The sequence below is a fragment of the Eurosta solidaginis genome, chromosome 4, assembly GCF_040869045.1.
Source record: "Eurosta solidaginis isolate ZX-2024a chromosome 4, ASM4086904v1, whole genome shotgun sequence".
Lineage (NCBI taxonomy): Eukaryota > Metazoa > Arthropoda > Insecta > Diptera > Tephritidae > Eurosta > Eurosta solidaginis.
Genome location: NC_090322.1, coordinates 266,038,231 through 266,048,939, shown reverse-complemented (window position 1 = coordinate 266,048,939; position 10,709 = coordinate 266,038,231). Strand labels below are relative to the sequence as shown.

At 34.9% G+C, this 10,709-nt stretch overlaps 1 protein-coding gene across 1 annotated transcript; it reads left to right on the top strand.

Moving 5' to 3' along the window:
* The first annotated feature begins 5,303 nt into the window (after positions 1-5,303).
* On the top strand, positions 5,304-9,847 carry AnxB10 (Annexin B10). Its single transcript, XM_067785944.1, has 4 exons — positions 5,304-5,462; positions 5,586-6,294; positions 6,366-6,547; positions 9,599-9,847. Exons 1-4 carry the CDS (start codon positions 5,451-5,453, stop codon positions 9,653-9,655), a joined length of 960 nt encoding a protein of 319 aa, XP_067642045.1. The 5' UTR covers positions 5,304-5,450; the 3' UTR covers positions 9,656-9,847.
* The last annotated feature ends 862 nt before the right edge of the window (positions 9,848-10,709 follow it).

Genomic DNA, 10,709 nt, shown 5'->3' with positions numbered 1-10,709 from the left:
AAAACATTCTGCGCATGAGCGCATGTTTGGAAAATATCTTTTCTCAAATGCGCAAATAACAATAGCAATCATCCGATGTTGCTACCCTGCTTGTTCAGCAACAACTAAAGACGAAAGAGAATAATAATACGTGTGAAGTTGCGCCAATATTTATATCACTATAAGAGGACCGCTGAAATAGATATAGATATATCGGCAGTTGACATAGCTGATAAAGACTGAAATGCGTATCTTATATCTATGAGAAGTGATCCAAAAATAATGACAATCGATTTATTTTTAGTGCATGCAAAACTAAATTAAGTGTCTTCCGCTAGTTCAGGAAAAAAATCATTTAAATAGGCCAAAGCTGCTGAGAACTAGGTTTAGTTTCTTGAATACGAACTATCGATGAGTGAACAGCAAATTGGAAAATTAAACGAAACCAAAGCTGTAATTGAAACCTCTGCGGCGTATTTAAAAGATAAGTGGACTTTACACTTTATATTTCGCAGTTGTATGATGAGCCAAGGACAGAAAACGGACGTTCCTCACAGGACATAACGTGAAGACGGAAAAAAGATGAGTGACTATCGGATATGTAGCAGAGGTCACAGGCATCTCATACGGCAGTGTTCAAACAAGCTTTGTAATCGAATTGCATATGAAAAGAGTCTTCGCGCGCTGGGAGACGAGAATGTTAAACGATAGGCATAAGCAGAAGCGTGTCGACACTTCAAGAGCAAATCTTGTAAGTTCACAAAGGCGCGGCAGGCTGCTGTTTGGAGGGCTGGTTCGCCAAGAGAACGCGCCGTCTCACACAGCTCCAATTGCCACGGCTGCCTAAGAACGAGCGTACCTATTACCCAGACTTAGGCCCACATGTTATCTTTTTAACCCAGAGTGCTCATCTCATGAGGGTTAAACTCATACGAGTTTGACAAAATTTAATCTTGCAAGGTGAATTCATACAAGGTGATGTCAAGGCGAATTCAATCAATTCGCCATGCCAAAGAATGTAAGGCAGGGCGAATTCAGCACCAGGTGTTGTTATTCCAATAGCTGATCGCTTCTTGGCGATTAATTTTCATACCACCGTGTACAACATGGAAATTATCAAGGCGAATTCAGTACCAGGTGTTTTTATCCCAACAGCTGATTGCTTCTTCTTGATACTAGTACTTCAATATGTCAGTTAATCGAAATCAATTAAAATTTTCTTTTGACTTGACATTCTTAAGCACGGCGAATTGGTTGAATTCGCTGAATTTGCTTTGCCACCACTTGGTATGAATTAGCCTTAGAAATTATCAAGAAGAAGCAATCAGCTGCTGGGATAACCACACCTGTTACTAATTTCGCCTTGCTCTCAGTTATTCGTCACGCGAATTCATACCTGGTGGCAAAGCGAATTCAACAAATTCGACGTGCTGCAGAATGTCAAGTCAAAAGAAAATTTCCTTTGATTCCGGTTAACTGATATGTTGTAGCACAAGGCGTTGTATGGAAAATAATCAAGAAGAAGCAATCAGCTGTTGGGATAAAAACACCTGGTACTGCATTCGCCTTGGTTATTCGTCCAGAAAATTCAATACAAAAATTTCCGTAATATTTTTATTTCTTTTTTGGCTTTTTTTCCTTTTCTCCCTATGCGAATGTCGATTGCGGTAGATATTCGACCGCTGAGCGATAATCGATAATATCTTTATAATGGATAAAAGTTGTTATACATAGGAAAATTTTAAAAATATCAAACATTTTTCAAATAAGATAACCGTTTACGACAGCCCAAAGGTTTGACTATTAAATTGCATAGTAACAAAATTAAATGGAAAAGACAGTTTATTATAATTTTTAGAAAAAGTTTGACAGTTGCATAGTTATCGCTTGAGTGAAAATGGTTTTCAGTCACTGATCGTAACACGTAATACGGACCCAGATTCGACAAATAGTGGATTCTATTCCGATCGACCCTCGTAATAGAGGGGTTCATTTTATTCTGAACGATATAAAAAATAATCAATTGCGGTTTTTCAAACAAGGATTAGAACAAAAGTTTTATATGAAAAGAGGTTCGCAACAAATTAATAAGCATTACAAATTAATTTCGTTAAAAACTGAAAGTCATATTTGTTTTCGGTCTATACCGGCTAATGATTGTTAACGAATACTGTGTTACCTCGATTGGCCTTCATCATTTGGTCTTGGTGCGTAACTTGTAATCGGAAGCAACTCCCTACCTCTCTTATAACCGAACATGCTGAATACGGCCTTAATTAATTTTGTAATATATGCACGTATTTACAGTCAGTGTCAAAAGAAAGTTTACACATGCCTTATGTAACAATATTAGCTCTACTTAAGGATTTTACGAGGGACACAATGGAACATTTTATATTTTTTGAAAATGATACGTAATTCTGTTCAATTTAATGGAAAAACAAAAACAAAGCTACAACAAAAGAAACTATGAAGGAAAATCCGGAAATACTTCATAAAGAAGCCATTACAACCGTTACACAGACGCCGGTTTTGGATGGGAAGCGACTTAAATTAACTATTTGAAGTGTTTGGGTACTCGCGATCTTTAGTTATATTGGCAGAAGAACATGACAAAACGTCTATCGGCATTCGCGAACTTGTGATGAACTATCATTAGGAACCGAATTGCACCGATATGGAGATTTAACATGATAGTAGTAACAACATTGTAAGAAATATTATTGACAAAGAAAACAATTTGGAGAATTGGATTACTCTGAATTTGATTACTCTGTTAATTATTTAAATTTTATTACAGGTAATTTGTTTTGAGTAAATTATTTCACCTTCTACTAATGCAATTTAAAATCTTTTTAATAAAATATTATTTTCTAATTTTTAGTTCGGCTAGCCATTAAAGCGCAGGTTTTTCGTTTTTTTTCAAACTATTATTTATTTTATAAGACAAGGTTTTATATCATTTTCATAAAAAATGTTCCATTGTGTCACCCAGAAAACCCTTAAGTACAGGTAATTTACACGTGTGTAAACTTTCTTTTCACACTGACTGTACATATTTAGTCTTGCCTTTAAAAATTATAAATAATATAAAAGTGACTATGCCAATAAACAACTATTTGTGCATGAGGGTGAACCAAGTCAATTCATTTTCTATGGCCCTTTTCGAGTATCCATGTTTTAGATTGCGCTGCTTAATTAAGTGTAAGTTTGAGATCTCCTTAAGTTCGCGCTTCTCGATAGAAATTCGACACAACAAAAGATCTTTTGTGATGTGCAACTACCTATGGATAATCTTAATGGTCATGACAAACCCAGCTATTTGGCGGTAAGGGAAATTTGGCAGAAAAAACAACTGGAAAACTAAAGGACACCCCAATGTTCGTATTATCGCATTATATTGGTGAGTGCAATAATTTCACTTTCCCAACCACCTGGCAGCCAAACCCAGTGTGTAGCTGTAAATTATCTCACTATGATTCAACTACACCTTTTTCAACAGTATTTCAGAAAAACTCAAATGTATTTCAGAACAAGAGAAAATAAATTCAGAAAACACAAATATATTTCAGAAAATGTCGACTGTATTTCAAAAACACAAATGAGCACGACTTTAACCAGCATCTTAACGCTTCGCTCCCACCATCAAGAGGACCGTTAGGAATGGAAACGCGGCGTGTGTCATTTAAAAAGAAAGTATACAGCTAAGTGGGTTCGGTGACTTTTGATAGATGGATCGCCGTCGGTAATCCACGTCATACGTAAACCAAACTGGTGGCTGGTGTTACTAGTCACCTTCCTTTGAAAATACTTGCTCCAGCCGCGGAGGCACCATAGGCAGTAGAAAGCGGACTTCAGTAATAGAGGAAATTATTCAGCAAGCAAAAGCTCAGTATCTCCGGCAGAGTGTGGCAGTTTGTTTGTTCAGCACGCCTACATATCATTTGTGAATGATTAATATTCGAAAAAAAATAAATGCAAATACCGACATTCCTTAAAAGGACGACAGAATTGACATTAGTTCCATTGACACTATTGCACGTCACGCTACAAGCTGTTTATTGCTGTAGTATATTTCAGTCGGAAATTGTAACACACGAAAGCAACAGAAGCTTTAGAAGAGGTGTGTTTTAGCTGCAGTTGCGTCAGTATAAATATATTGATAGCCACGCGGCCATTTAGGCTATAGTCGCCCGCTGGGCTGACAAAGAATGATGCATATACAATTAACGTCTCAATCCTATTAGACGAAACAAAAAGGTGCAATAATCAAAGCAACACGAAAGCCGTGGATTGAAGCGAGGGCTGCAAACTTAGAATATCAAAGTTGCTCATATGTCCAAAGAGAGAAGACATGGTGCTCATAATGAACGTACTCGTCAGCGAGAGCTTATGTGGGAATGCAGGCTGTGAGAGGACAAATCTCGAGGCAGCAATTAAGCTGGGACCTAGAAAAGTATTTGCAAAGAACGAGAAATAACCTAGCTAAATCGAGCTTAAACAAATATTGCATTCAGAACTCGGTTCCTTATGTTGGGGTTTCTACTTTCGAATGAGCCTAGGGAATACCATGAGAAAATGCAAAGTACCTTATTGTACAATTTGAGTACAATACTAAGCATTAACCCTAAATACCCCGTCATTTACAAAATTACCTCAGTTCAGCTAACGTTCGAATCGCTAAACTGTTGAATAAACAACTCCAATATTCAATAATGCAAAATGCTCTTTATTAGACTACTTTGAATGCACTTCACAATAACACTTAACTTCACAACCAATAGTGTGCTTAAATCAAAACTGATTACTAATTACTCAGCTTGCGCTACTTTTATACTCTCCGTCGCTTCATTCGCATATTTCTACTAAAGTCTAGACGTTTCTCCTTCTAGAATCTCCTGCTTGGTTACCAGCTATATGCGTGTGTATTTGTAGTTTATAGCCTCTCGCATAGCCAAATGCGTGTGTATGCGTGAGTAACTACTTCAACTGATGACCACATGTGCTTGTGAGTATCTCTCCGTCGCCTTGTATGTATGTGCGTAAATGATGATTGATTTGTTCACGTACACAAGAGTGGCAGCTTTCTTTGTTGTTGTTGTGCCTTCATTTAACAACCGCTTAGTGATGTTAGTATCACTTAGTGATGCTAATATTCGTCACAGTATTTTCAAAACTTATGGATTTGAGAATGCTACAAGTCCTGGAAAAGTCTAGTTGTAAACTAGTATGTTTTGTGACTAGGTTAGTGTTTCACTGCAGGGAATAATCTAAATATTTTATTGTAATGTGCGAGAGATAGCAGTCAACTAGCAGTTAAGCGAAAGCGGCTCAAGCTCAGTCGTTTTGTGTCTTTTGAGAAGTAAACAGCAGAAAAATTTAAATAAATTCGTTTTTTAAAAGCTTGAACAATTATTTAAAACTAAGTTCCTATTCAGCTTTTATTAATTTAAGGCATTCCAATAATTAAAATGGATTACACAGTGAGTGGATACATTTATGAATCATTCAATCAAATAATGCTTACTTGCTATGTGGTCATATTGATTTTCTAACAAACATTTTTTTGGTATGCGTCATCATTTGAATTTCAATGTCGCTTCTAGCCCACCCCCACAATAGTACCCGCCGCACCATTCGATGCCTCCTCCGATGCACAGACACTACGCGCCGCCATGAATGGTTTAGGTACGGATGAGGAGGCGATTATTAATTTACTAACAGCACGTTCAAACGCACAAAGACAACAATTAAAAGCACAATTCGAAACAGAATTCGGGCGTGACTTAGTCGATGATTTGAAGAGTGAATTGGGTGGTCAATTTGAGGACGTCATTGTTGCCTTAATGACGCCACCCGTAGAATATTTATGTAAACAATTGCATGAGGCTATGGCTGGTATGGGCACCGACGAGGAGACACTCGTGGAAATACTCTGCACCAAAACTAATGAAGAAATGTATGAAATAGTCGCAGCGTATGAAGCAAAATATGATCGTCCATTAGCAGAACAAATGTGTAGTGAAACGTCAGGCTTCTTTCGACGTCTGCTCACTTTAATTGTCACAGGCGTACGGGATCCTGTGGGTAGTGTTGATGCGGCTAAAGCACTCGAAGATGCTGAGGCTCTATATAATGCTGGTGAGACCAAACTTGGTACCGATGAAGAGGTCTTCAACCGTATTATGTCGCACAGTAGTTTTGCACAACTGCGGCTCATCTTCGATGGATATAAAGAACTTTCAGGCCAAACCATAGAACAGGCGATCAAGCATGAAATGGATGGAGCATTGCACGATGCAATGATAGCTATTGGTGAGTGAAATCTGAAATTCAAACTTAATGGGGAAGATTCCTTGGATTCTCTTACATATTTAAAATTACAGTTGAATGTGTTCAGTCGCCGGCTGCATTTTTCGCAAATCGTCTATACAAATCCATGAACGGTGCTGGTACAAATGACGCTGCTCTAATTCGTATAATTGTAAGTCGTTCCGAAATCGACTTAGGAACCATTAAAGATGAGTTTGAGCGAATTTACAATCGTACTTTATATAGCGCAGTTGTGGTAAGTATATGTCTTTAAAGTTAGTAAAGGCGCCATTTGATGTTTAGTTCCAAAAAAGTAATTTCTTATTAAAAATCAAGGGCTGGTTTCCCCAATCCTGGTTAAAGATGGCCCGCACTCTTATTGACAGAAAACGTTTCGTTATCTGTCAAATAAACTGGCGGTTAGCGTGGTCCTCAAATGGAGAAAACGGGCCTAATACTGAGCCAAATTTAAAAGGAAATTCGGTTCGAATGCTTTAAAATTACATACGTATTTTTCACATGCTAGTCGGATCTTGCTTGATCAATTTAGGAGTAACGCAGCAGAACTATTCAAATAAAACGTTTCCCCCACTGTCTTACGCGCGTTCTCCTCTGTGCAAATCGACGAAAGTTTATAAATTTTTTTAATTTGAAATAACCCAATTGCCTCTGAAGATGCTAAAAAAGTTACTAGCGCAATGTGGGTTGGAAAGGTGGAAACGCCTATTAAGATTTATATCAATCTCATTATAATTTCCACGATTAAAGTCGGTGAAATATTTCCAAACACACCAACCAGACTGCTGCCTAGGGGACCCCTTGTATGGAGTTTATTAGGCTGAACAAAAGGGGCCTTTTCGTATCACCAGCAACAAGTATCGAAGAAGACTTAATGAGGAGATTTGCGGCTAAATAAAAATACAGCCACTACGCTAGCTAAGGCATTCCATTCGAAAGAATGAAATCGGTCAAACCCCTTAAAAACTCATAGAATCTGCCGGGGCAATAGGGGAAACAGAAACCCCACTGAGTTAGGAACCTCACTTATCAGATTTCAGAGTCATTTGGGTGGGGGCTAAGTTCACCTGAGACTTGGATTCAAATGTTCAAACTATGTATCTTTAGGTATTTTGTCTATCCAAATGATCACTTTTTAATATTTGTGTGCCGGCCTAATAATAATTTTTGGGGTATATTTTTTTATGGAAATAAGAAGGTTGATTACTGTGCATATCGATAAATAATAAGCTCAGATGGCCGACGCAATTAATGCAAAACTTGGTCCTTCTGATTCGGTATCGGCAATTTTATATATCCATTTAATAAGGTATACGTTTTGTAATATGATTTTTGAAACTAAATATTCTTAATAGCGCATTTTAGGTAGTAACATAAATATGCACACCTGCGAGTAAAAAATTTAAACAAAAAGGACTTTTTTTAACTACTTTATTTTAATTTATTTCCTTAACTAAATAAAAAGGAATCTTTAATCTTGTAACAAAAATTTTGTAACCAAACTTCCAACCCTTTTCGAGAAGTTTGAAAGTTAAAGAGAACAAAACACCGTTTTTGAAAGAAATTGGTAGAAAAACGTTCATCAAAATTTTTATTGAATACTTTAGGAATTTTTTTCAGAGTGCAGTTTGTAATTCCATTCATGATAAAAACACTTACAAAATATAATCGTTCTCTCTTTTGGTCGGTCATGATATTTTTTTTTTAAGTTTGTGCGCAATATAATATTTACAAATCAATCTCTTACCTGCATATATGATACTATTTTATTTTCTCTGTATTTTTCTTGTATTTGCTCTTCATTTTTTTTGTCGCTCTCTTTCCCAATACGGTTTCAGTACTGGTGTAAGTGTGTAAACTATATTTCAAAAAGCTAACGAAATACAAGAAAAATACAATCTAGTTCATTAAAAACAAACGAGCCAGTTTGTATTTCGATTGGTTTTTTTGGCCGTCTTCTCTTTATTTTTTCTGACAAACTAAAATTTAGTTTTTAGTTTGAAAATTTTGTGCATAAAAGCACAAGTAAAATCAACTTTCTTGTGAAAAAAGTGAACCATCAGAGACCGAATCCGTTCCCGTGTTATTTGCATTGCTTAATAAAAATAAAATTTAAAACACAAACAAATACATGTGGAACTCACGAATTTTGGGGGGAATGGTGGTCTCGTTTTCTCATGGTAGAAAATGTTTTTATATTTTGAAGTCCCGATAAAGTTTCGTCAGTTTTTCTAGCTTGGAATCCAAGACAAAGTAAAGTAGTGTCATATAGGCATCTGAATAAAAGGTGATCAAAAAATAAACAAAGTAAAATATTCAAATTGGTTTTTGTTTGAGAAAAAAATAAATATGTACATATGTATGCAGTTGAGAAATTTGAAATTTTTATCATCGTTCAGATCATTTTAACGTTAAAAAAGAAAAAAGTACAAGTTTGAGGTCTCTTAATTTCCATTTTTTTTTTTTTTTTTTGTTGAAGGGTGTTTTAGACTTTCTTCTTTGTTTGCAAAAAATCTAAAACTCGACTTTAAAAATAAATGTCCAACCTTAAAGTAAATTTCAAGTTAGAACTTTGTTAATTTAAAATAAACTGTTCTACAAAACAGCATACTCAAAAATTTTTGTAAAAAACCAAATAAAAACTTCAAAGATCTTTCCGAAAACATTTCTGAAATTTGTTTTACATTTTTTGCGTTACATGTTGGAATTTTGTTTTAAATTTAAATTAAAAAATTAATTTTTGCTGCTACTTTTCTACCCGCAGGTGTTTTTATTTATCGCACACAAAACCAAAAATATTCACAACCCAAAGGCAGAGCAGCTCTATGAACACTTCTTTATAGCACAAATATAACAAAATTTTCACAAAAACAGGCTTGATAATAGTTTTTTAATTGAAGGCAATTCAATATATGCCTAAAATCGTTATAAGACTTTGTCTATTTATGACTGTTTTTGGTTTAGTTTGCGATTTTTAGATATATGTATTACATTCAACCCTCTAAAAAAATTTGCTTTTCCTTTCATTTTTCGTATATTTATTGTTGTATTGTTTTGTGACCGTACCGCTAAATAGGATGTAAGTATTCGACTTAAAGATATACATATTTTATTTTTTCATGTGAAGTAACCAAATCAACAAACAAAAACACACATTTCTAAAAAGCGTTCCCCTAATACTATCAGTGATCTAAACAATTCACATTATTCAGATTCAAATTCTAAATTTACTTAAATTTAAATTTTTCTAAAAAATTCTAAAAAGCTTTTCTCTTACACATTTTTTTAGGGTGAGACTTCTGGAGATTACAAAAATGCTTTGACAGCTTTGCTGGGAGGAGCTTAAAACCACCGGTGACATGACTTTGGTGTTAATAACTCGAATTAAAATAATGTTGTTTATTTATTGTAGTACGTTAATATTAGAATGATTTTAAAAAATACAAGCAAACATATGTACCCACGCATGTTGTTATTGATATGGACAGTTCGTCCTTTAGATAAAAAACATTTATAAAACAGATGATTTTAAAATTAAGATTTGCGTATTATTTCAAAAAAAAATTTGCGGATATTAGACAGGGCCAAAAAAAATATTGCGAAAGACCGCCCTTAAATTCTAAGCTTATGTTGAGAGGGTCTTGGAACTTTTTTTTTAGTTTTTATATTCTTGCCGAAATAGTTTTCTATTGTAGTCTGTTTATTTGACTTCCGATTCATAAAATTGATATTGTATCATCGTTTTGGTCATGAGAAGCTCAATTTTTGGTTCTAATGTACTTTTGAGCTCTGAAGTCGTTTTCAAATAGTTTTATCATTTAAACGAATTGGAGCTTCTTAAAGTATGCTTTTCAATTGACCCAACTATGAAAATCCGACTGCAGAGGTTAGTTATACGCCGCCCCTTACTATGAGCAAAAAAAGATAGATTTTCAGTTGAGCTGTTCAAACACGGAGACTCATAGAGCGTAAGTGAGAAGAAGTAAATTTGGGATCAAGGAAGAGAAATAGACGTAGGAAAAGAGAGTGGCGATAATAGTAAGGAATATAATAGGAGAGAGAGAGAGGAAGAGATGTATGTATGTATGTATGTATTTATTTGAAAATTTGTTCATAGCACAATAATTTTGACAAATTATTTAACAGTGCTAGTCATGAATAGCAAGAGCTATACAAATTGAACATTTATAATAATAATTAATTAGATTAATCAAATTAAATTAAATATAACCGATAATAGTGAAATATTTATGTATGTAAATCTTAAAACTAAAGAAAAGTACCTAATAAATATTAAAAGACAGCAGTAGTGATGATAACCTTTGGCTGGTTATAGATCGAATAGTATTTAACAAATAAAGAAAGAAGACACAGAGAAAGGAAAAGGACTTAGAAATGAA